This window comes from Ascidia mentula, chromosome 1 (assembly GCF_947561715.1).
Source record: "Ascidia mentula chromosome 1, kaAscMent1.1, whole genome shotgun sequence".
Classification (NCBI taxonomy): Eukaryota; Metazoa; Chordata; class Ascidiacea; order Phlebobranchia; family Ascidiidae; genus Ascidia; species Ascidia mentula.
The window spans coordinates 10,559,541-10,584,674 of NC_138566.1; the positions used below are offsets into that span (position 1 = coordinate 10,559,541).

General features: G+C 40.6%; 2 protein-coding genes across 4 annotated transcripts; both read left to right on the plus strand.

The window, feature by feature from the left end:
- Positions 1 to 156: 156 nt before the first annotated feature.
- On the plus strand, positions 157 to 16,800 carry LOC145907941 (ATP-dependent chromatin remodeler CHD3-like). 3 transcript variants are annotated; one of them, XM_082995076.1, is made up of 41 exons: positions 157 to 256; positions 1,366 to 1,460; positions 1,516 to 1,716; positions 1,783 to 1,863; positions 1,929 to 2,184; positions 2,330 to 2,424; positions 2,482 to 2,665; positions 2,741 to 2,907; positions 3,245 to 3,484; positions 3,563 to 3,781; positions 4,026 to 4,174; positions 4,449 to 4,583; positions 4,734 to 4,809; positions 5,253 to 5,360; positions 5,588 to 5,671; positions 5,960 to 6,160; positions 6,422 to 6,567; positions 7,058 to 7,171; positions 7,242 to 7,359; positions 7,720 to 7,917; positions 8,186 to 8,317; positions 8,482 to 8,599; positions 8,690 to 8,907; positions 9,300 to 9,438; positions 9,875 to 10,044; positions 10,521 to 10,707; positions 10,911 to 10,997; positions 11,068 to 11,144; positions 11,709 to 11,842; positions 12,679 to 12,823; positions 13,184 to 13,418; positions 13,613 to 13,711; positions 13,783 to 13,845; positions 14,125 to 14,247; positions 14,398 to 14,515; positions 14,691 to 14,823; positions 14,886 to 14,986; positions 15,276 to 15,370; positions 15,624 to 15,778; positions 15,871 to 15,928; positions 16,332 to 16,800. In XM_082995076.1, the coding sequence occupies exons 1-41, from the start codon at positions 208 to 210 to the stop codon at positions 16,520 to 16,522; spliced, it is 5,694 nt and encodes a 1,897-aa protein (XP_082851202.1). In that variant the 5' UTR covers positions 157 to 207; the 3' UTR covers positions 16,523 to 16,800. The 3 variants fall into 3 exon arrangements, with proteins under 3 accessions (XP_082851202.1, XP_082851194.1, XP_082851211.1); XM_082995068.1 differs by lacking the exon at positions 157 to 256 and adding an exon at positions 865 to 1,086; XM_082995085.1 differs by lacking the exon at positions 157 to 256 and adding an exon at positions 865 to 1,086 and having other exon boundaries at positions 16,318 to 16,525.
- Positions 16,801 to 17,082: 282 nt separating this feature from the next.
- Positions 17,083 to 25,027, plus strand: LOC145903612 (uncharacterized). Its single transcript, XM_082991710.1, has 21 exons — positions 17,083 to 17,153; positions 17,223 to 17,318; positions 17,630 to 17,783; positions 17,850 to 18,007; positions 18,065 to 18,202; positions 18,437 to 18,649; positions 19,092 to 19,373; positions 19,516 to 19,706; positions 20,052 to 20,169; positions 20,234 to 20,366; positions 20,724 to 20,914; positions 20,975 to 21,157; positions 21,253 to 21,387; positions 21,782 to 21,961; positions 22,355 to 22,594; positions 22,844 to 23,165; positions 23,397 to 23,617; positions 23,871 to 23,979; positions 24,053 to 24,148; positions 24,213 to 24,274; positions 24,483 to 25,027. Exons 1-21 carry the CDS (start codon positions 17,084 to 17,086, stop codon positions 25,022 to 25,024), a joined length of 3,834 nt encoding a protein of 1,277 aa, XP_082847836.1. The 5' UTR covers position 17,083; the 3' UTR covers positions 25,025 to 25,027.
- The last annotated feature ends 107 nt before the right edge of the window (positions 25,028 to 25,134 follow it).

The following is a 25,134-nucleotide window of genomic DNA, read 5'->3' on the forward strand; positions in this document are numbered from 1 at the left end:
AAACTCCCATTAACACCGAGAGGGGGCGTGATGTCCACATCACGAATCTTAATTCTCACACTGTTCCTGACTCACGATCATGCGCATGCGCAATTAAGCCTCGTTTTTACAAATAGTTGAACTCCCCTCGCTTCGGCTGTTTTATAGTTGGTTTGCAGTGCAGTCTGACGTAGAAGCGTGTGATTGGAATAACGAAGTTTGACCCATATGAATTCTTCAACCACCAAAGCGTGCGAGGACCCTTCAATTCTTTTAAGTAAGTTGTGCTTAACCAGTAGCCAAACAAATATGTTTTGGAACTTTGTGCTGGTATTAATTGAATGCGAATATCCGGCAGTTTATTCTTACAGTATGACAGGTTGCGCCATGTTTGTTTCCTTTTTCTCTTGCAACACGCCGTATCAAAATCCAGTTGTTGTGTATAAGGACTAGACACGCTTAAACAGCGAACTTTTGGAAAAAAAAGATTGTGTGGTGCTCTTTGTCGCGATACGATGCGATTTCTTGGTGTGTAAGAAATGTTGATGCATTGAACCAAACTAATGTCTTTAGAATCGGTTGTATTTGCGACTATGACAACGCTGCTTGAAATCGGCACGTAACTTGTTTCTTGAGCCGTCAATGGGTCTCACGCATGATCGTAGTGTGGTTGCTACATTCTAAAAACTGTCAAGTACTATAAAGTAACTGGTCCTCTTGCAATGTGTTTATTTGTGGAACAAAATCGCTATTACCTTTTGCGAATGTTATGAAAAAAAGATGCCTGAAACAAAGTGTGTTTTTGGTGCGTGAATGCGACGATCTGCTATTTTCTTGATACAAAGGGCTTTGATAACAAACATGAAACATAGGAAAACTGAGCCATTAAAAATTATGGGATGCCCGTAGCCTATGGCAACCGACAACACGTGACCAATGGCGGCCAGTGACGTGGAACGTAGAGAATAACTGTTCGTCATTTTAATCAGCAAACGTAAGCGCTCTTAGCGTCAGTTTGAATTCTGAAGGCCGTGGCCATGGAAGATAGTGACGACGAAGTAACAGAGTATGGCGGGTGGCAAGGGGATAACTTAGATACATTTTCAGGTGTGGTGTGAGCAATTATGATGCAGTTAAAATATGTGCTTTAACGATTTGTGATGCTCTTGTTTGTTGTGCCATACGTAAAACTTGCGAGTGCGCCATTTTCCACCACGCATGAAATCACAGACCTCACATGGCGTTTCAAAATTGGCGCGCCCTTGTATGTTATAGTAAAAACTTGGATTTTGGTGAATTTATGTGAAGGAAATAATCTTTAAAATAAAGAGGTCCTGCCCCATGCGTTTTTGTTTTGTGAAAATATTTTGTTTTTTTGTTTCTCAGATGAGGAAGGTGAAGATAACCAAGTTGAAAAATCCAAAAAGAAGTCCAAGAAAAAAGAGAAGAGCAAAAAATCCAAGAAACGCAAACGAAATGATGTAAGCTATTCAATTATGTTTAAACGATACAAAACTAAATGCAACAAGTTTGTAGGAAAGTGATACTGACTTGCAAGGGATCTCCGATGGAAATAGCGATGCGGAGGTGGAAGCAGCAATGGCTCTGTTTGAACAGGAAGATCAATTAGATACGGATGAAAAACCAAAAAAGAAGCGTAAAAAAGAAAAAAAGAAGAGATTAACACCAGATGCAGAGAACTCTCCTGCTCCTACTACCACTAAGTCTGATGCAAAAGTCAGTTTTTTTCTTTGCTGTGCTGGAATATAAATGCAATATTCTACTAAATTACCATGTTTTTAGGAAGTAAAATCATCCATAGAGTTAATTCAAGAGTGGAATTTAGATCCATTTGAATATGAATACACAGAGGAAGATTGTCAGGTAACACACCTGTTTTTAGGCATTTCTTTAAAGTTTTTTACCAAAAAAACAACATTTCTGTCTAGAATTTTACCAGCTACAAGACATTTAGCCAAAACATGAAGGCGAAAGTTAATAGCAAATATCCTCGACTACCAGCAACCAAAACTTTGACTATTGTTGCTTCAATGTGGAGGGAGTTTTCAAATTCATCCAATGCCATGAAGACATCTGAAGAAACAAACCAAACATCTGAAACCACAGGACCTTCTTTGAGACAACAGGCACCTCGAGGACCCATTGCTTCTGTAAATCTTACTCCTTTGCTTGAAGGAAAGAGAAGTAAGCTATTTTTATTTTAGAACAATGTTCAATGTATATCTAAGTTATGGATTATCATCCTTTGATAGTTTAAAGTTTTTTCTGATAATAATTATATCAGTTTAATATGTTCTGTATTTTGATTGTGTAATTTCTTTAACACTAGGTCGAAGCAGTACTCCAAAAGCGGTTAACAAGAAGGAAAAAAAGGTGGCACCCTTAAGAATTCGCCTTCCCAAAAAGAAGAAGAAAGGTGCATCGGTAATATAGCCACCTTAAATATGTAGTTTAGAAGCTAAACCAATGACATCATCCTAGAGTGAAGACGAGCCTTCATCTGACAATGAATCTGACTTGGAATTTGAGCAAACACTCGCTGCTGCCGCACAAGTGGCGAGTGACAGCTCATCCAGTAGGCCCTCATCCAGGAGAAGCAATCCAAGAAACAACAAGGCCAAGAAGAAACCCCCGATAAAAAAGAAGAAACTCCTAAAATCAAACCGTGTGTATCTTTTTAATTCATAATGTTTGATGGGTTCAGATTTGGAAATCCTCGGTACTTGTTTTGTATTCACAGAACAAGAAGAAGATGGTTATGAAACTGACCACCAAGACTACTGCGATGTTTGCAAGCAAGGCGGAGAGATTATTCTGTGTGATGGGTGTCCAAGGGCATTTCACCTTGTATGTTTGGAACCTCCATTGGATAAGCCACCAGAAGGAAGTTGGCCCTGCCCTGTTTGTGTAGGTTTAGTAGTTTCTGACTTCCTGTTATGTGTGCATGTACTGTAGTGTGGTAAACTTTTATTGCTTGTAGTTATGTTCCATGGTGTTGGGTAATCACTTGTAAACATTTCGGACCCTAGGTTCCGAGCTGTCCAACTGTATGTTTGTACATGTACAAAGAAAAACATTTTTTAAACACTTTTTTGTGGGGTTTAAAAGTTTTTAAGATATCACATTTTGTTGGTGGTAATGAGTTTTCAGAACATTTAGCATGGTACGGCTAAGAATATATTGTTTTTTGAAATCAGTACCTCTTTCTGGTTGTCACAGGACAGTGTGCTTGTACTAATCACAGGTTAAAAATGGAGTGAAACCAAAAGAAAGAAATGAATATCTGGACGATGATTTGATGGATGATGAAGAAGAGGAGGAAGATGAAGAGAATATGGATGACCACATGGAGTTTTGCAATGTCTGCAAAGATGGTGGAGATCTTTTGATTTGTGATACATGTCCACACTCCTATCATCTTAACTGCCTGAATCCTCCTGTTGCCATGGTACCTGAAGGAGAATGGTCGTGTCCAAGATGCAGTGTAGGTGGCTGATAACACGTTTTAAACACAAAAAATTTGTAGCACACAGCCATTTCACAAAGGTTTTATTTTTTCCAGTGCCCACCTCTGAGAGGCAAGCTTCAGCGGATTTTGGCTTGGAAATGGCGTGATGCCCCGTACACCGAAGTACCTGATGAGCGACCAGGTCATGAAGGAAATATGAAAAAAATGTGGGGTTACAAGCAAAGAGAGTTTTTGGTAAAATATGCAGAGTACTCATACTGGGATGTGGAATGGATCGTTGAGCTACAAATGGAGATATACTGTCCTCATCAGGTGCCAAAAAAGTTTAAATAAACATGTTATTTTGTATTGATGTAAATTGTATAAGAAACACAGCTGATTTGTTTTCATTCCAATTTTTGACTTGGATGTAAGATATTGAACCATGAGGAATCCTTTAGCCCCACTTCCTTAGCAGATGCTAATGTAACAACAAAATGAAATTAAGACGATTTTTTTGTGTCTGAAAATGTAATATATTGGTAAGATTTGTAACAGTTTGCTGTGAATGTTTTAGTGGCGAATGTACTCAAGGCGGAATGACATGGAAGAACCAACACCGCTTGACGAGGATGACGAATGGACAGACAAAGAACTAATAGAAAAATATTATCGATATGGAGTTCAGCCAGAATGGCTTAACATACACAGAATTCTTAATCATAGGTATGGTAATGTTAAAACAGAATTGTTTGATAATTTTGTATTATATTCATTTAGTTGTCTATTATAAGTATTATAACTGATGTAACAACTGTTTGATGATGCATTCGCCTACACTTTGTTGAAAAAAACATTATTGTGGGCATATGACTTATACCCGCAAATTTTTTTTAAGATATACCAAAAATATTATGTTTAAGATATTATATGATTAGACATTGAATAACAAAAATAATGAGTACTTCAAATTGTGATAAATATGGTATATGCAATATAGAAAAGTGGGACGTGGTGGCCAAGTTCAGTATCTCGTCAAATGGAAACAACTTCCATATGACAAAGCCTCATGGGAGCCAGAAGACAAAGACATTCCTGGAATGAAAGAGGAAATACAAAAATACAAAGATCACAGGTAGGCAAAATGACATTTCGGCTTTCTCAATATCGCAAAACCTCGTCTGACATGTGTGTATTGCGTTGGTCTCCCATCATGTATTTTGGTTTATGCCTTGGGCTTTGTTATATTTGAACAGTTTGAAGCTGAATCCATTTGTTTGTTTAGACAGCTGATGGAGGGGTCAAAAGAGAAAAGCAAGAAAAAGAAGAAGAAAGACGATCGCTCGAAACCAAAGAATGACGTAAACCTAGATTCTAACCTCAATGTTTGTGATGCGAGAATAATTGAACACTGCCCGTCCAAACACTTTTGCTCCAGGCGAAAATTTTAGTTGCAAATTTGTTTTTAATGCCCCCTTCGATGTGCATAGTTTGCTGCTTAAATTACCTGCAAGGTGCACACACAAACAAACTTCTTTTCTCTCTATCAAACGACATTGGAAAGTGGCGATGAAAATTGCATGCAAAAAACATGGTCGTTTCTAAAGATATATTGTTCTGCCTGCAACATATTTTTGCTAGGGATGTGCCGAACCGAATCCAAATATTCGGCGCTTAAAGTCGCGTATTGTGGTTGGGATTTATGCGCGAAAATGGGAGCGTACGAAACGAGCACTAGCGAATTTAGCGCACGAATCTGATTCTTCTCTGTGTTGTCACATCCTAAATGTTTGTTTCGTTTCAGCCGTCGGAAAAGTACGAGTCGCAACCAACTTTCATCACCGACCTCGACCTCTCTTTACACGATTATCAGCTTGAAGGCCTCAATTGGCTTAGATTCTCCTGGTCCCAAGTGAGGTTCATTAACATACTTGCGGTTAATCTGTACCCCATGCACACCATTCATTGGTGCATTATATGCTGCACAATTTTGCTACTGTGATTATTTTCGAATCTTAAATCGTTAAATACGAAGAGTCTTTAAGATTGTGTCCTTGTGTCCGTCGCATAATTCCCTTCTGCATTTGCTCCACACCATTTAAACAGTCCAGATTAATTAGCTTACTTGTGTTTCAACAGCAAACCGACACAATTCTTGCCGACGAGATGGGCTTGGGAAAAACTATCCAGACCATTGTTTTTGTGAAGTCGCTCGTCGTGGAGGTGGGATTTTTTATTTTTAGGTGTTACAACTTATTTCGTTTTGCATACAAATAAACCTGAGAGTGTATAATGCTGCGAATGAGCGCGAGATGTTCGTTACAACGAATGCAAAATACAGCATGGCAAGTTTTAATTCATCCAAATTGTAATTCCCCGTTTCTAACTTTGTATATCGCTTGTTGCTTTAGGTCTGTATCGAATAGCCGATAAAAAAGAAGTTGTCTTTAGTTTATCACACAAATGTCCTTTTTTCTAACGCAATTAAGTAATGTTTGAATCTGTGTACAGAATCACACCAAGGGTCCTTTTCTAATATCCGTCCCACTCTCAACGATGATCAACTGGGAGCGAGAGTTTGATCTCTGGGCTCCCGAACTCTACGTTGTGTCGTATTATGGTGACCGCGATGCCAGAGCAGTGATCAGAGACAACGAGTTTTCTTTCGACGACGGTGCTATTCGCTCTGGAAACAAAGCATACAGAATGAAGGTTTGTGTAATCGTTAACCGTATAACCTTTTAGTATATAGTTTTGTTTCTCTTGGCTAGTACTGTATTGTTAGACATGAATAGATATGAACAATGCCACAAAATAGCTGCGCGTGCTGTACGACTGAAATTACGCAGTGTATCAGAAACTGGAATGATGCTTTTCGCATTTGCAGGACCAACATTTTTTCAGCAAGACTTATAATAATCATAATCCCACAAACAATGCGATAAAATCAATAAAGCAGTTAATTTTGTGCAGAGTGGTTGCCAAGTGAAGTTCCACGTCCTACTCACTTCGTATGAAATGTGCACAATTGACGCAACGACGTTGGCGTCGGTTGATTGGGCGATGGTTTGTATCGATGAGGCGCACAGACTGAAAAACAACCAATCCAAGTTTTTCAAGTAAGTTTGTTTGTTTTTGAATAACTTTCAGCACGCAAATCGCGGCACTCTATGACAGCAATATTTCGTTGATGGCGTCATCATTATTGATAGCAAACTTGGCGCCGAAAGCTAATTTTTTGTGTTTGTTACACAATATGTGTGATCATACGTTTACTCACGTAGTCGTATAAACCGGTGTTTCTACCGGGTGGATGGATCTACCCTTAATATGAGCAATAATTTTTAGGGGTGAATGAAAAATTAATCCGTCTTTACAGCACATCCAACATTGCCTATAGGTTGTCCTTAGTTTGACCTGCGGAATTTAAGTTTTGTTACCTTTAGCACCACAATGAGAGAAAACAAATTCATATCCTCAGCTAGAATACGTACTGTACAAACGCAGTGTACAACATTTAAGTGAATAAAGTACGACCAACTTGAGTAGGGATGAACAGCAAAAGGTTAAACTAATAAAGGCCGAAGTTGATTCAAATTTATTGTGCAGAGTTTTGTCGGATTACAACGTCGGACACAAACTATTATTGACCGGAACTCCTCTGCAAAACAACCTGGAAGAACTTTTCCATCTTCTCAACTTCCTTTGTCCACAAAAATTCACGTACGACCCGGAACATACCTAAGGTATCATCCATCTTACCACAATCAACTTGTTCACTTATTTTCCGCAGTGATATGAACGGATTTCTGGACGAATTTGCGGAGATTGCGAAGGAAGATCAGGTGAAGAAACTTCACGAGTTGCTTGGTTCCCACATGCTGCGTCGACTCAAAGCTGATGTGCTCAAGGTAATTTCTGCAAAAATGCCACAAATCCCAAGACTCCAGCAGCCTATAATCTTGTGTTACTGTTGCTAATGCTTGTGAATTGATTCTGGAATCATTTCCCATTCTGTTGCAAGTGGCCCTGACGATTTCCACCTTATTTTAACCTAATTCTTGCTTTTCTGTTTTATGGACACAGATGATGCTTTAAACAAAGCAAAATATATTTATTTAACTTACCAAGACTTCAGCCTAAAACTAAAGTTTCTGAGATAGTGGACTTATTGTTGTTAATGTACGATCTCATTTTCCAGTCACTTGGAAGTTTATTTGACACGTAACACTGAGAAAATATTTATCCTAATGGCTTCGTTATATTACCAGGGTCTAGTTGCAAAGAGCGAGTTCATCGTTCGAGTCAATCTTACTCCCCTCCAACGTAAGTTTTATCGTTACATCCTCGCCCGAAACTTCGAAGGTCTCAACTCGCGTGGTGGTCCCAACAATTCATCTCTCCTCAATATTATGATGGATCTAAAGAAGTGTTGTAACCATCCCTACCTGTTCAACAAAGCCGCCGAGGTAAAATTATCGGTGAAAGACTCCTTTTGTGTCTCAATATTTGATGTGCTTCTGTAGTTTATAATATACCCTTTGTTGGTTTCACAATGCGATTTTAAGCTAAAACCGTTTTTTAAAAAAAGACGACTTTTAAAGTCCAATTTCCCCCTCCGTAAAGTGAGTTTACAAATATTTAGTAAAAATACAAGCGGTTAGCCGTATACGGTAGTAAGGATTTTGACATTTTGACGCAATCTCAGTACAATATCACAAAACATACCTTATACAGGAAGCGCCACGTACTGCCAATGGGGCGTTCGACGGAACCGAACTGACCAAGAACGGAGGAAAACTGATTGTTCTGCAGAAGATGATGCGTAAATTGAAGGACAGAGGAAACAGGGTCCTCATATTTTCACAGGTGTGTAATGTCGTTATATTGTCGTGAGCTGATGGTTCGTACGTGGATGTTCATGATGACATTGTGTCAAAAGAGTGGTTAACGTCGTATGTGGCTGAAACACTTATTTGTTCTTTTCGTTTAAATGCACCAACTCATATTCATGTAAATGTTTATTGTTACAGATGACCAGAATGCTTGACATCCTCGAAGACTTCTTGGAGTCGGAAGGTTACAGATATGAACGAATTGACGGAACCATTACAGGGTTGTTGCGACAGGAAGCCATTGACCGTTTTAACGGTGAGAATTACTTTCCATTTTTCCACTATTATGTTAATACAACATCAGCAGCCACCTCAACTTGATCATTTTATTTTTGGTTTTGCACAGCGCCAAATTCCGAACATTTTGCGTTTCTACTTTCAACGCGGGCTGGAGGTTTGGGAATTAACCTCGCAACTGCGGACACCGTTTTCATTTACGACAGCGATTGGAATCCTCACAACGACATCCAGGCTTTCAGCAGAGCTCATAGGATAGGACAGACGAACAAAGTCATGATATACCGGTTTGTCACCAAGAACTCTGTCGAGGAAAGGGTCGCAGAGGTGGGTTTCAGTTGTACTTGCAAATTAAATTGTATAACAGCTGCTTTATTGAATTGGGAATCTCCAGCTGCTGAATCATTCTCTCGTGTAGCGCTTTAATGTGATGGGAAGGGATACTTAGGTCCAATGCTTATAATAGAAGTTGTGTGTATTGGTGGATTTATTACTTGCTTACAAAGTATAAGTGACTCGTTAGATTATTCTGATATTTTTTAACAACGTTTTTCAAAATGACACAAAGTGAACACCTAATCATGTTTTTAAGTTCAGCCTTCATCAACAATTTTGTACTGAATCTGTGATACAAGTAAACATACTTAGTGATTTGTTCCAACCCTATTTGGTGCAAACCGAGATCTCATAAGCAAATATTATTAATATTATGTATGAAGGTGGCAAAGAGGAAGATGATGCTCACTCATCTCGTCGTCCGTCCAGGAATGGGTTCCTCCAAAACCACAAGCATGACGAAACAAGAGCTTGACGATATCCTGAGATTCGGAACCGAGGCTCTGTTTAAAGATGACGATGGTAGGATTTAATACGTACTCGTGCGTGGTATCTGTCTGTTATGAGAAATATATTTTTCACATCAAAGTATTTTTCACATAATACGGAAAAATAGGTAGGAGTGATCTAGGGTTCTAATTGATAACAGTGTTTGTTAATTTTAAGTGTTTGTGTCGCGCTTGCATTCGACTGTTATTGTAGTAATACGGTTACTCTTTCTAATCGTTTTCAAAGGTATGGTGGACAGTTAGTGGAAAGCAATTTTGTTGTTTTGTATATAAGCCATTGCTTATGGTAAAAATGTGTCTGATGCACTTTGACGCGCATCAAGGCAAAAACTACAACGAGAGAGTATTTCACTTCGGATGTGATGCATATGTCGCCATGGTGATAAGTCTTCTATAATTCGAGACAGATAAATGATATATAGCAAGTAAATCCCCTAATGTCGTTACAGACGCGGAGGGAAGCAACGATTTCATCCACTACGATGACGCAGCGATCGAAGCCCTGCTCGACCGAAGCAAGGAAGGAGTCGAAGCGAAGGAAAAAGAAAACACACAAATAAACGAATATCTCAGCTCCTTCAAAGTTGCCACTTATCAATACAGCGAAACTCACGTCGAGGTGAATATTTGCAATGTATAATTTGTACATGAGAAAGTTTTGAAATTTGGCAAACTTTCTAAAGGACTCTGAGTATAAAGAGACTGGCCCATATTGTTATTAACACTGTCATGTTAAAATAAGACGTTTCGACAAAAACTTATGGGCCAGTCTCTTTATACTCAGAATTATGAGAAAACCCGTGAGTTGTGTTCCTAAAGGACGTTTTTTAACTTTTCGTTGGTCTGCCATTGAAGCATTAATATTTGCCAATAATGCCCGTAAAAAAGAGTTGAAAATTGGTTTAACCATAAATGTTGAGAAGAAGCTGTTTTTGAAAGCCTGCAAATTATGTAATTAGCAAAAATCCTGTTTTAGTATATATGCTGTATTACGTATATTCGCATGGAACTATTGTTAGTTTCCACTTACTTAGACAAGCACTAAGTCAACCTTTGTTCAGTTTTATGTAAATTTCAAGACGATGATTTTTACAGCCCGAACCAGAACGCGAGATCATCCAGGAGACGATGGAACAACCCGACCCCAACTACTGGGAGCGATTATTACGTCATCATTACGAACAACAACAGGAAGAGATCGCGTCCACTCTTGGAAAAGGGAAACGAGTTCGTAAACAAGTCAATTATTACCACGCGGAAGCAGCGAACGAAGTGGAAAGAGGTGACGTCATTAATATAGTGGAAACCCTTGGTGTGGAGTAAATAACTTTGCGGAGAGGATCAACGTGAAAATTGCCTTAAATAATTTACTTTTGTGCATGTGCTGTTTCCAAACTGTACAAACAATACGATTCATTCCACTGGCCATAAACACAGATGTGTTCGATAAACAAGTCGGCAGAAACAAAATCTCTCTATTTTCAGGAGGAGGTTGGGATGACAATGGAAGCGACTACAGCGGTCTCAGCGACAACGTTGATGACGACGACGAGGAATTTGACAACACGGAAGGTGGCGAACTCTCTTTACGATAAAGTTTAGCTAACACATTACAAGCGCAAACAATTCCTTTTGTTTTCAGGTTCGAGGAAACGCGGACGACGCGACAAGGATCGACCTCTACCTCCCATGCTGGCAAGAGTCGGTGGAAACATCGAGGTTTGTATTTTACTTTCTGCGTGTTGTACCTGAAAATTTATTGTGTGCTTAAAGCGGATCATTTTCATCTCATATGATGTTCGTAATTGGTCGATTCGTCGTTTTTTAAATCTTGTTAAATTATAATAAAATATAACAGTTCAAGCTTGCTACTGGCAAATTAGTCGGGGTTAAGCCGATTGCCGCCCGCCAGTACTTTGTGTACGGACCCTGAATATGAACGGTGTATTCAGTGGTCACGTGGTGTGGGCAAATATAATGTTGTGACTTCTTGTGGGAGCTGAGCAAAGGTCCGTGCTTCAGCTTCAAAGGCGAAGTTGCACAAAACCGTTACCGACAATATTTAATAAATAACTTGTACCAATCAATATGGGTAGATTATTGTGTTTACTTTTAGACACCAAACAGTACAGACTGGACTTACAAATTCACTAAAATGTTTAGTTTATCCGTGGTCATGGCGTGATTGAAATTTTCGAGAAATATCTGTGAACTGATTGTCAGCAGCTAACTATCACAACAAACAAGATGTTTGCATAAATTCCCTCATTTGTGCAACTTCAGGTGCTTGGTTTCACTGCGAGACAACGTCGTACTTATCTCAACTTTGTTATGAGATACGGAATGCCTCCCACTGAAAACTTCCAGAGTCGTTGGTTGGTGCGAGAACTTCGCGGCAAGTCGGAGAAAGAATTTCGGTCAGTATTTTCAAATTTACTTGGCACATTTTATTTACCACGAAACTTTATTGTCTTCTTTGAGTTCCTTTGTATAGCTTTAGGCAAAGTTTAATCATAATTAAGTGAAAAATGAGTAGTTGCCAAATGTAACACGATTTGTTGCAAAGCCCATTCTTCCTCACGTTGTTCTCCACATCAAATGAAAGCTCCATACGTTAATCAAAAGATTCTGAACCAGGGGCGGGGAATTCCATTAGGGTGGATTTTGTATTTGCGTGTTATTGCACGTTTTAATAAGTTTAAGTTTAACCTGTTGTAAGAGCTAAGTTTCCCTTTTTTAGATACTGATGTGAGCATCATAAACACATTTTCGGTGGGGCATTTTAGCTTAAATATTCGTGAAAGGCGGTCCGTAAAACAAGTTACGGCATCTCTCAACTGTCGTCGGATAACGCAGAAGTAATGCCATGCTTACGCATAGCAAGGCGGGATCGCCCCACTGCGCAGGCCCTTTATATTTGGCGATAACAGCCTTCTTATGCGTAAGCATGGCATTACTTCTGCGTTGTCTGATTACGGTGGTGGAGATCCTCTACGCATGTGAAGGTCGCCTGACAAGTTGTGCGCTTGCGCACCAGTGTACCTTGGCCACAATATACCCCGTGAAGCCACTGAGCTACAGGTAGAGCGTTGGGCCTGGTTAGCCCAGGGTCGTGAGTTCAAACCTCACCGGGAGCTTGATTTTTCAGATCTCGCTCCGACTTGTCGGGAAATTTTGCAATGCCTTGGCTGCGAAGCCTGTGAACCTCCTGTCGTCGGATATTTTGATCCCAACAAACTATTTTATCACGCAGAGCTTACACATCGTTATTCATGCGTCACTTATGCGAACCCGGACCAGATAATGCTGAAACATATTCTGATGGTGTTCCACGAGAGGGCGTGTCACGTCAACATGTCCTCACTCGCATCGGAGTCATGTCCCTTATACACAAGAAGGTAATCACATTGAAAATGCAGGCTGTTAACTGTTCCAACTTTCCGTGATCCTATCAGCTGTTTGTGATTAAAGTACTGTCATTTAAACAGAAAAGCCAAAGCTAATATGCTAGTCATTGAGCAGACGTTTCAAACACGACCAAAGTACATCATCAGTGCAAGTTTTTTGCGCCTTTTTTTGGTCGTGGAAATTCAACACATTGCATTGAATGACATTATTAAATATATTTTTATAATTCTTCGCCAGTATGTTTCATGGAAAAACATGCTGTGACGTATTTCATAACATTGTACGTTACAATGGGGGTCTGAGTGTTCACTGTGGAAAACACAACGTTTGTTATTATTTGCCACCAAAAGGTGAAGGAATTCCAAGCGATCAACGGTGATTGGAGCATGCCGAGCATGAACCCCATCTGGCAAACGAAGAAAATCGCAGCCGCCGCACTAGCCGTCACCGCCAACATGATAGCCCGGTCAGACACTCCCAACTCTGTCGTGTCATCTGTGAAATCTGCTGATTCATCAGCTGTCCCGTCACCTGCACAGAAACCTCAACCACAAGATGGTGCTGTGGATCTTGTGAAAAGTGAAGGTTTGTGTGTTGTTTGCAAAAGTGGTGTTGATACGTTTGCCTTAAAAGAAAACGACAAAAAGTGTTTACGTGCAACACTCGCAAATATTTGTATTTAGTGAAAAAATGTCAAATTCGCAATGCTTTTTTTAACTTGTCGAAAGTTTGAGGAATCCATTTTCCCTATGTCTCAAATTTAACCTTCGTAAATTCAGGTTCGAAGCCAACCGACTTAACGAAATCCAGTGAAAAATCTTCGACGACCGACAAGGATCCAACACCGATGGATGTTGACAAACCTGATACACCATCAGGTAATAATTTGTTCCGCTGTGAATGGAGAAGGGAGTTGTTTTGCATTTTAACTTACTATCTTCTCCACCAGATGCAGTAAAAGCAGAGAAAACAGAAACTAAGCCAAATACTGACAATGGGAACACTGCAACAGGTGAAATATACGGCTTTTACGACAATTTTTAACAGCACCACACAACTTAATCCTATATGTTACGAGATGTTGAACATTACATTTCTTTGAAGTTGGAAGTTTTGATGGATAAGTTTTTTTTCATTTTTGTACAGATCTAAACTTGCGTTAAAAAAACTACTAACGCCGCTGGCAGGCACTATATGCTGTATTTTCAACTCAAGCCATCACTAAAACAAACCCAGTTAAGCACCAACACACCTTAGCTACGTACCAAAATAAACGACAAACTTAACGTAGATTTGTCCACAAAACCTGTTGGGGGCGTCTCCAAATCAACCGCGCCCATCAAATCCGAAGATGTGCCCCAGGTTGACCTGGTACCTCCGAAACAACGATTCATGTTCAACATTGCCGACGGAGGTTTGTACTTGGGCGGCTCACTCCATAACTTTTAAGGTTTTATCGACCGTTTTGTGTGTATTGTTCATTCGCCTAGTTGGTTTCTGGGCAAAATACAAATGATTTACGTCGTTGATAATTCCATCAGGTTCAAACATTTTCCCTTTCTAGGTTTCACGGAACTTCATACATTGTGGCAGACTGAAGAGCAAGCCGCCATCCAATCAGGTCGCATTAATGAGATTTGGCACCGCAAGCACGATTACTGGCTCATCGCAGGGATAGCTGGGTATACTTTTTTACTGTTCGTTATTAGTTAAACAAAAGGCCGCAATTATAACTGCTTCTGTTCAAATAAACCAACACAAAAACATTTTAAATTAACGTCTCTCCAGAGAAAATTCTGAAAACCTTCCATTCGATTGCTTAGAGTTGTTGCGAATTCCTTAACTTCTATCACGCAGACACGGGTACGCACGGTGGACAGACATCCAAAACGAGCCGCGCTTCGCGATAGTCAACGAACCGTTCCGCGCAATGCACGAGAAAGGAAACTTCCTCGAAATGCAAAACAAGTTCCTGGCCCGGAGATATAAGGTCGGTTCGTTTATTTACGACTTGTTTGTATCCACGTCCTACATGCGTGTTGTTGCCCGCAGCTTCTCGAACAAGCTCTGGTAATCGAGGAACAACTTCGGCGAGCTTCCTACCTCGGTTTGATGCAAGATCCCAAACACCCGTCTATGGCCCTCAACGCCAGGTACCTACACACTTGCGCGTTATTTTTTATTTTTTGGAATAGGAAAATGTGTTCCAGTCATGTGAAGGTTGCTGATCAGTTCAAGGTGTAATAGAACGGAAATTGGATTTTCACATCAAATTCACCCGATTGTCAAACTATTTTATGCCTTAGTTCAGGAAATCTAAATAGCATTTTGTTTCGGCAAATAAGGTTCTGTTTTTTTGTGCATAAATTCAGCTTGGTAGCGTGTTGACAACTTCATGATGTAGTTTAGTTTCTTACATATTGTTACTCTGGCAACTCGCAGGTTCGCCGAAGTTGAATGTTTGGCGGAGAGTCATCAGCATCTTTCGAAGGAATCCCTTGCTGGCAACAAACCTGCAAACGCCGTATTACACAAAGGTGTGTCTCAAAAACAATAACACAACCTTGTCGCGCGTGACAATTTTTCTGCACAATTTGCTATTCACCTATCTCTACCAGTACCGGTGTTATAATAAATGAATTTTTGTTTCTTCCGAGCTTTTTAGATAAAATATATTATTACATAAAACGATTGAAACAAATATTTTCCATTGCAAGTTTCGTAATGGAAAAACATTTTTAGTACTTGTAGCCAAGCAGTCTTTGACCCATTGTTCAATTTTTTCGATAGTTTTGAATCAACTGGAAGAATTGTTGGCTGATATGAAGGCGGACGTAGGACGTCTCCCTGCAACTTTATCACGAATTCCCTCCGTTGCATCTCGTCTCAAAATGTCAGAACGCGGCATCCTCAGCAGACTTACGCAACAGAATGGCGACCAACAGGTTGGGAACAATCTGGCACTTACTGTTGTTTAAATATGGCACCCCTGTATGCCCGTTATATATTTATCGTTCCGTTTGTGTTGCGTTGATAGATTCAGCCTTGCAGCTACCCCCCGTATCACAAGATGCTCAACGGTCCTTTCTGTTCTGGTATGTACGACTTATATATTTACCGATGCGTCCGACTTACGTGCATTGCTTAATTGTTGCATGAGAAGTTCATTTTTGTCCCTTCTTTGTTTCAGGATTTCGAATATACATATTTTTTTATAAAATAGGAAATTTTAGACTGTTGAATTTGTGCATGACCAGTTTTTACTTAAGTATGTAAGACGCATGCGGCAAATTTTGTTATTACATATGTATCATACATAATTCCGTATTATAAGAGCGAAGTTTGCCTCACAACTGTCTTGTTTCAACACAGCAACACTCCATCGTCATTTGCCTGTGTTTACTTTCAAATTTCTATGTCATGTTTGAATTATCATTTCGTTCATTTGCACACGCCTGATTTGCATCCCATTATTTATCCACAGCCGCTATACCACAGGTCGTCCGGCCACAGCAACCAGGCGACTCGTCGGCGAATCCGGCGACACGTCTGAAGTGAGCCTCGAACCTGGCTCTTCGGCGTCATCTGGCGGACACGCGGGTGCTGCGAAGGCCGCCGCAGCAATCTTGGCCGCCGCCAACGCCCAGGCAAAGAGCAGCGACCGCGTGGTCATTACCATCGACGACTGATTGTTTTTCAAGCTGCTGTACAAAAGAAGCAACTTCGCCTGCAGTTCTTTCTCTTCCAAGCTCAACTGTCGGGTTTTAGTCTCCTTCGACGCCAAGCGTGTTAGGTCAAAATGTGTTCGACGTTGTTGTTTGTGTCGTCGCCAACGTTGCGAACCTCGAGCTTAGAAAATTTCGTTTTGTTATTCAAGGCAGTGGCCATGGCGTATCCCATGCACGCTACGTTAATGACCTGTCGCAGTATTTTCGCGTTGAAAGCTTCGCTAATACAATTCGGTTCAGTCTCACTGCTCGTGATTGTAAAAATGCAAGTCATTTAAGGTTTGTTGTTGCACAGGCTTTAAGACCTTATCAATTCATTGACAGTCTCAAACAAAGAAAAGATAACCCTGTACTTAATTCCTTTTGTGACGTCATCATCTAAGGTTCCAATAGGCTGTTGTCACATTTTTTTGTAAGTACTTGATAAAATGCCTGCGGCAATCGAGTTGTGAAGCGTCTTTGAAAATTCGCCAGCAATGAGGAGTGTAGTTTTATCCGCTGCTGCGTAAAGTTTGGTCAGGAATGTCTGTGCTGGTGTGTTTGCTTGTTTTTTTGGAGCTTGCTAGGCTGCCCGCCGACGCGCAAGATCTTGGTAAGTGTAAGGATGTGTAGATGTTTGGCGCTTAGTAGAAACAATATGAGGTTTATCAAATATTTGCAGTCCTCCGTTCGAACACTACCAGCAATGTTACCAGCATACAAACTACAACGGTTGGAACCACGACCACTCCAGCTCCAACGACAATACTCGATTCAAGTTAGTATTTTGTTGTGACTGAACAATTCGATGCGTTTTGAGTTATTGTTTCAAAAGGTAGACACTTGTGTTTGCATTTAATTTTAAAGGAACATGTTAGGGCAGTTATGAGTCAAAACAAAGTATCAATGAAACTGTCGTGATTTATATTTTTATGTCAACGCCCCGACAAGCTATCATATAACAATGATATAACCCATACTACTCGGGCCTACTTGGAAATTAGTTCAATCTGTTTTCCCTCTAAATACGCAACGAGCACGGGTATGTTGTTTACCATGGCACTTATGATAAGTTGTTTCGTGCTTTAGACCTTCCTGCTCCGACCAGCATTACAAAAGTGCGAGGTACAACCAACCAGCTTACATTGAGTTACACACCACCCCCAAACTATAGAACCGACCCAAGGTTTTCGCATTTTCTCGTGGAGTACAAACCAGAAGGTGCCGCATCCAGTGACGTTTGGTAAGCTGCAAACCACTTTACTTCGTTGATTGTGGAATTAGACAATATTCTAGTATGTTTGTGCAGGTTTAGTAAAACTATTACCAAGACTTCGAACCCGAATGCCCTGCAGTTGTCTAAATTACGATCGGGAGTGCTGTACAGCATTCGAATGAGATCAATCGCTATTAATGGAAACAGGCGAGTTATATCACTACCTTCGGCCACACAACGGGCCAGAACCAGTAAGTTTTTTTGTTTTGTTCCAATAGTGGGTTATACTTCATTGGCATTCCTTTTAGAGCCACCTGCAATATCCAATCTAAAAGTGAAGCAGTCTTCCAGCAATTGGACACACGTGTTTGTAACGTGGGATAGAGTGCCACAAGAAATTCGTGGTCATGAATACAACAGAGCGGTTCTAACTTATTACATTGAAGGTAAGTCCACCATTGTGTGTGCAAAAAGCGCTCTAATTGATGGATTTAAAATGTGTAGATTTTCCTGATCATTTAACCGAATAGTATACATTTTTAACTACTATTAAAAAAAAACACAACAGGGCCATTGTAATTTTCTAACCTTTAACAATCACACCTCTGCGAAGGCTTTCAATATGTCGTTTGTATGTGGATAAAAACGTGAAGCCTTTACAATCATTCCCTTCTTTCCAGGCTTGACTGTTTCTCAACAGGCAGTATACCCTCGAAAAAATAAGACAGTGACGTATGTTCGAACTGTTTTGGGATCAAATGTTGCGCCACAGGATAACTTGACCGTTGAAGGAATTGTTTTCGGGGCGCCATACGTTTTTGATGTTGTGATGTACAATGATGCTGGGGTGGACCCAACGAAGAGTCATATTGTCAGATCGAATCTGACTACAAGTAAGCAAATTTGATGAAAACGTGATTTTATAGGACAAGTAGATTTAGAACACAATATACAGGCGTCACAACGCTCATTGTTAACCTTGTACTTCGTCATAAATTAGCAATAATAGCTAGCTAAATGGTTACGTCGGATACCTTGAAAGAAAAAAGGCGCCGGTGCGAGGACCTTTTTTATGGAGATTACAACATTATCGGTTGAAATCCGTTCGTTTTAAAACCAAACAATGGGGTTTGAGGGTACTTTTTTGCTATTGATGGTAACCCCAGGCGGGCATAGGCCCACACCGACTGCATCCCACTCTCGGGGACTCCATACAACGTTCCAGAATAAGTAGTTCTTTGTGCTATCACCGAATTCTCCTTCTAGCATTGGTTTGATACGCGATGATTTTATCGAATACGAACAAGCATATTGTACCGTGTGATTTCCTTGCAGAGGTTCCTGGACCCGGGAAGTTTAGAAAACTGCTGGCGAGCGAAACCGTTCTGTCGGTGGTCTGGGAGGATTCGCAATACGCGGAAAACGTCACCGGGTATCGGCTTATTGTATCACGGGTCGACGGAAAAAATGGTTCGTCGAATTTCACGACCACCAGCAAGAACATAACCCTCAACAACTTACACCCTGGGTCGTTATACGTCATACGGATTGCGGCCGAACGCAACGACAGCGAGTTTGGGAGGGTTTCGGAATATTATGAGGGCTACGCCAGGACAGGTACACTCGAGCCATGCCAATCATTTGTCTCAATGTTTTATTCCGTCAGTGAGCTGCTTGTCACATACAAATGAATCAATACAAAAAGCATCCTTATGGATGTTTGTAACAATTAGACGTGTTTAAACTTGTATGTTTTCAGTTCCGTCCGTTCCACGCAATGTGAGCGTCGTCGAACTCAGTGAAGAAATGGCATCTGTGCAGTTCACGCTTCCGTCAACCAGCTTCTATAGTCATTATTACGTCACATACCAAACAGCAGATAACAATACGCGACCATTACAATCGTCTGAAGTTGCCTTGAACAACACAGGAGTCAACCAAATCATCAACGTAAGTCATCACAGTTGTTTTGACTACGTAATCAAATGTTATGATACATGCATTATTTTTTCAATAGCAATTTTTATCGTTTAAGTTGTTATGCGACGCCCTTGGAAACTGAAAGTATGCTAACATTGTATCATGCAAAACAATTGTTTTTTGCTTTATGCTGGTACGACGCTAGACGAATTGGTGACAAACTTTCTGATACTTCAAATATATTGTAAAATTTTGCATGTGGATGAATAGCTCTATCCGTCTCAGATAAATTTTATTTTACCAGGACAAACAGTTGATTTAATATTCAGATTACAACATCTAAGTCAGTTTTTATTTATTTTTACATTGTTGCAGCATTATATTGCCGACTTAAAGTCTGGGGCGTTGTACAACTTCACTGTAACTACATTAAGTAGGATGAGTCCAATCAAAGACATGACGTCAATTTCAAGTCGAGTCACTGCAAGAACAGGTAAAATTCTTATGTCATGTGACTATGGTCCAGAACCTTCAATGTATTTTTCTTGATTGTTCAGTGCCTCCTCCCCCAGTCAACTTCGAAGGTTCGTCGGCCAGGGGAACGATCTATCTAAAGTGGGGAGTTCCCCCAAAACTATACTGGATTGCAAGAGCGCATTACGTCATCGACTATTACCCAGAAAAATCTCCGTAAGTTTGAGACTCTAATGATTATAGTCTAATCAGACAAGGATGCAATCTCTCTTTGTTTATTGCCTATACATATGAGCAGCGATAGTTTTCCACAGCGGAAATATATTTTTTTCGTGTAATATACCAGCGGTTTTCAACCTGTTAGTTATCTCCGTTTAAATTGTTACGCGACTCCTTTGGAAATTCAAAAACGGCCCACAGGAAAACCTATACAATCCCCCAATTCTGTTACGTAGTTTACCATTGCTTCAAGACGCGAAAAGGCGCTTTCCTCAATGCATTATCAACTACTTCTAACATATATTAATTTTTGAACCATTTCTTACGTGTTTTTTGATTTTATGGTTTTTTTAGCAAGAACAGCAGCCGCACTTGTCAAAACAAGGGTCAAAACGTACAGCAGGTGACTTTACGAAACCTTCAACCTGGCACCGCTTATCAGATCACAATTAAAACTGTCGCCGGAAGTCTCTGCAATTCTCCCGCAACTGCATTTGATGACGTCACGTCCAGTTCACCCGCCGGCCCAATCACAGTCCTTACACGTAACGCAGAAAAATTATAGAAACAAAACTGCGAATGAGTAATGTGTATTTAAATTGTAGAGCCCAACTTTCCTAGTGTCCAGTTCTGGGAACAAGTAACGCTGAACAGTGTACGTTTGGCCTGGAACGAACCTGGCCTGAACCCTGACAAGATCGACAAATACGTCATTGATGTTGAGAAGCGGCAAAGCAGAAACGGGTCCAAGAATTATCGTGTCGAAGATTCCATCGAAATATCAAAAAGTGGGCGGAAAAATAAAACCTATCACAACAAATTTTCATTTCAGTTTAAATCTTAACTAAAGAAATTGCTTTGATCGCATTCCTTTTTTTCGTAGATCAAACCTATTACGACTTAAATCTGGCACAAGGTTCGACTTTCAGAATAAACATCACCACGGCTGTGTTGTCAGGCCAACAGAGGAGGAGGAGTATGGTGGTACCAGGAGTCAACTCAATCAACGTCAAAACATGTACTGTTATTTTGCCAAATATGTTGTATTCGACGAACAGAGATACATTTTCTTGGTCATAATATTCAACACAAATTGCGAGATAAAAAGTAAATCGTGTTTGAAACATTTGTGGGATGAAACTCACCCACATTATGGGAAAATATGTTTCCTGGGTTAAAATCTATTGGCTTTCGTTTAAGACGAATAATTTTCGCTTCTAAAGCATCTTCAGTGTCTGTAAAAACAACGTAAAAAAAGAGTAAAAGCACATCTACTAAAAACTTAACTTTGTCTTGGGGACGCTCTGTGTGCAATCGGAAACTCAACCAAGTAACTTAATATATTGTTTAAAATCTTTCGCCGCTTTTATAGTGGTTTACTTTTATTCATAGTAAACTTCTAAACTGTATAGGGGACCCGTACAACGACCACTTTCCTTACCCATCTCTGAGGTGGACGTTTTCAACATGCAGGAGAACAGGAAGGTTTGGACCTCTTCAATCTCTGTGCGATCTCGCGTACAAGGGAACAAGTCTTGAGAATCTCGTGATTGTGAAGAATGGAATCCAACGATGGAGAGCGCCGGTCGAAGGTAAAATACACATGGTTTCCAAATCTGTCAAAAACCACCGGCGTAGTGATTGTGTATCGCTCCTTTATCAATTAAAGCCTATTCTTAATCACAAAAATTTATAACAGAAACGAAATAACCCAAATCATTTCATGACAATTGGATGAAAAATACCTTAAAATGTTGATGTGATGTAATTAGTTTAACAGCTGTATTTTGTTACTGTTTTGCATAACTTATAATTTCATAAACCATGTTCAGAAAGTTAGTATGTCAGCCTAATTTAAACATTTTTTGTTTTGTTATTGTAATTATTCTTCCGAAAGCTCTTTAACGACTGTCTTTGTATTTGTTTTGTACACGACAGGAATCTTTTTATCAATATTCATATTACTCCACCTATTTCACCACCAGGTCTTTATCGGATTGTGGCAGCTGGTGCTGGTTACCAAGGTCCTGGAGGTCTTGGAGCAACTGTGTCGGGATTATTCTCACTAAAAGAGGGCGATCGTCTGCACATAGCGGTTGGACAAGTTGGCAGGGGTCGCGGTACAATGTTACACGGCGGCGCGGGAGCGACTTACGTTGTTGCCGACGATGTTGAGAACCAGGGTTTCGCCGATATTGACGCAAGTCAAGTTATGCTTGTGGCAGGTATGATGATGTTTCATATTGAATAAAGGCCGGTGGACTACGTGATAGGTTACTATTCCATCGGTAACCTACTGCAGTACCCAATCCACTTGAGACCTTTTATTTATGTTGGTCGCGAGAAATTTGATATTGGCCTTACGCATGTGGTTCTACAGTCTTGTACTTCTCAAAAAAATTGGTGTAACGTTTTTTAAATAATGTGTATCAGTGTATCTATTAATTGATATAAATACATGGACTTAAACGCAGGTGGAGCAGGCAGCGCCGTTTTCGATTCGACTCCCACGAATCAATCTTCGGGAAGACTGAGTTATGATGGCGGCAACGCATCGTACGTTGGCATAGAAACCGGTCGCGGGGGTATGTGGGACGGAGTGGGAAGTCCCCATGGGGTCGGTGGCGAGGTTGGGACCGGCGGTGGGGCTGGAATGGATGGGTATGCGCAGGCGCCTCCCGTGATCCGACCCGGTGATAGGACGTTTTCTGCCTGTGGATATTTCCCAAACAGGGGCAACGGTGAAACAATTGAGGAGGCCGATTTAGGAGACTACCTGCCTTTACATGGAGGAAGGTGGGAAGAATGAACAAAGCAATATTGTAGCTCTGAGAAGTAACCGATATCAAGTAACGCATTGTGAGAGTAAATCAAGTACCGCCTGACGCAAACTTGGTTTTCACTTTACCATAGGTCTTTATTATATTATTATCTAATACAAATTTGCAACTGGATCTAAAAAATATTATTATGCAACAATACAATTAAGAAATACTAAATATATACAACCTCCTTTGTTCTACGCAGATATGAACGTTCGGCGTTTCTATTCTCGGAAGGGGGATTCGGGGGTGGCGGCGCAGGGTACATGAGCGGATCTGGCGGAGGCGGGGGATACAGTGGTGGGGGAGGTGGACCCCCTGGGGGTTACTCTGGTGGCGGTGGGTCATTCATTAAATTCACCGGTGGTCAAGAGTTGGGTGAAATTGCTAACAACCAAGCGGGGTTTGTTGTCATCAGTGTGGTTGGTAAGTTCTTAGTTATATATGTCTTGCACTTTTGAGGTTTAGCAATATCCGCCGTACGTCAAATGTAAAACAAAATTTAGTTATCAAACTGCTGTTTTTCATTTCTTCTTGACACGAACCTAAAGCGAAAAGTTATTTTTTAAAAATGATCTTGAATGTAACGCTATAAAACTGTGGCAATTTACTATTTGAAGTTAAAACTATAATACGAAAAAAATCAGCAAATTTCAATTGTGAATTTACCAACTTTCAGGTCTTCCCGCAACGCCACCTGTACCTTTAACTTTGTACCTTGTCATTGCTGCCATAGCGGGAATTGTGTTTACACTATTGTGCGGTGTTTGTCTTTATGGTGTTGCAAGGTAAAAAGACATTTTTTGCAAGACTTTTTAGCACAAACGTCACTAAATATTATAACTGCGGGTTTTACCACAGGTGCACGGACAAATACCTCGACAAACAGATGGAGGAAAAAGAGAAAACATCCAATGATTCAACGAAGTTGGTGGCAGGCAGCAAGGACATTTCCGGGTATTTATTGTGCGGTTAATCAAATACTGTTGTTTCTTCCGTTTTGACAATGTCGTGGTTTCAGGCCCATACATTACAACAACGGTGAAGCTGCAAGTACTTCCTTTCAAGAAGGAAAGTCATCAGGTAACAAACTAAGCTAGTAGCCTAGCCTAAGTATGAGTCTGGTAATCAATTGATGTTGCATTTATCAGCTTGTTTTCAACGACTGCAACACCCAAAATCTATTACAATAAGTTTTTTTTTTAATACGACAGGGACGTGTTAAACTTGTGCAATCACATTCAAGTGAAAGTAAACTAAAGATTTTTTACAATGGACTCCCTTTTGAAAGATCCAAGCGACCCAGTTCCACTAAACAACGATGCGAATAAGGAAGTCAACGAAGACCTTATTCCCGAGCACTCAGCACTGAAACGTTGGAGGTCATCAAGTAACTCCTACTCGAACCCGGTTGCTCAGCCAATAGACGATGGGCCAGAATCGGACAGCGAATCGACAGCCAGCAGCGTTTCTTCCATGGCCACGGGAGTCAACGAGGGAAAATTTGTGGTCGATACGCCCACCGGAAAGTTGCGTTATCGGGGTCGCAAGATTTCAAGAATGAACTCGTCCTTTACCGGGTTTGAAAGCACGGACGCCGAAACTTCGACAATGGGAGGCCAGGAGTTCAGCGACGATGACGAAGATGGGAGTTTGCCGCCCCCGCCACCGACCCCACCTCTTACCCCGGCAATCCCCGACGAGCTCGTCAGCGAGGAACAGAAACAGGATTTTCGACAGAAGCTAAATATGTTTCACGAGATGGCGCTGCGCAGTCGTGGACCTGGCGCAAAGTTGGGACAGCCGACCTTCGTGCCGAGCACCAATCTATAGAAGAGCGTTCACAAAGCAGAAGAGACTTTCGATTTTCACGGCAGCTCAAGTTGGGATCAACAATGGGTAAAGAAAATTTACCAACCAAAGGTCACCTCAAGTTTGTTTTC

Coding starts and splice junctions, on each gene's coding strand:
- LOC145907941 (XM_082995068.1), top strand. CDS start 1,017: ATGGAAGATAGTGACGACGAAGTAACAGAGTATGGCGGGTGGCAAGGG. Junction 8,908..9,299: donor TCGAGGAAAGGGTCGCAGAG/GTGGGTTTCAGT, acceptor TTATGTATGAAG/GTGGCAAAGAGGAAGATGAT. Junction 11,145..11,708: donor GAGTCGGTGGAAACATCGAG/GTTTGTATTTTA, acceptor GTGCAACTTCAG/GTGCTTGGTTTCACTGCGAG.
- LOC145903612 (XM_082991710.1), top strand. CDS start 17,084: ATGTCTGTGCTGGTGTGTTTGCTTGTTTTTTTGGAGCTTGCTAGGCTG. Junction 22,595..22,843: donor TCAAGTTATGCTTGTGGCAG/GTATGATGATGT, acceptor ACTTAAACGCAG/GTGGAGCAGGCAGCGCCGTT. Junction 23,166..23,396: donor CTGCCTTTACATGGAGGAAG/GTGGGAAGAATG, acceptor TGTTCTACGCAG/ATATGAACGTTCGGCGTTTC.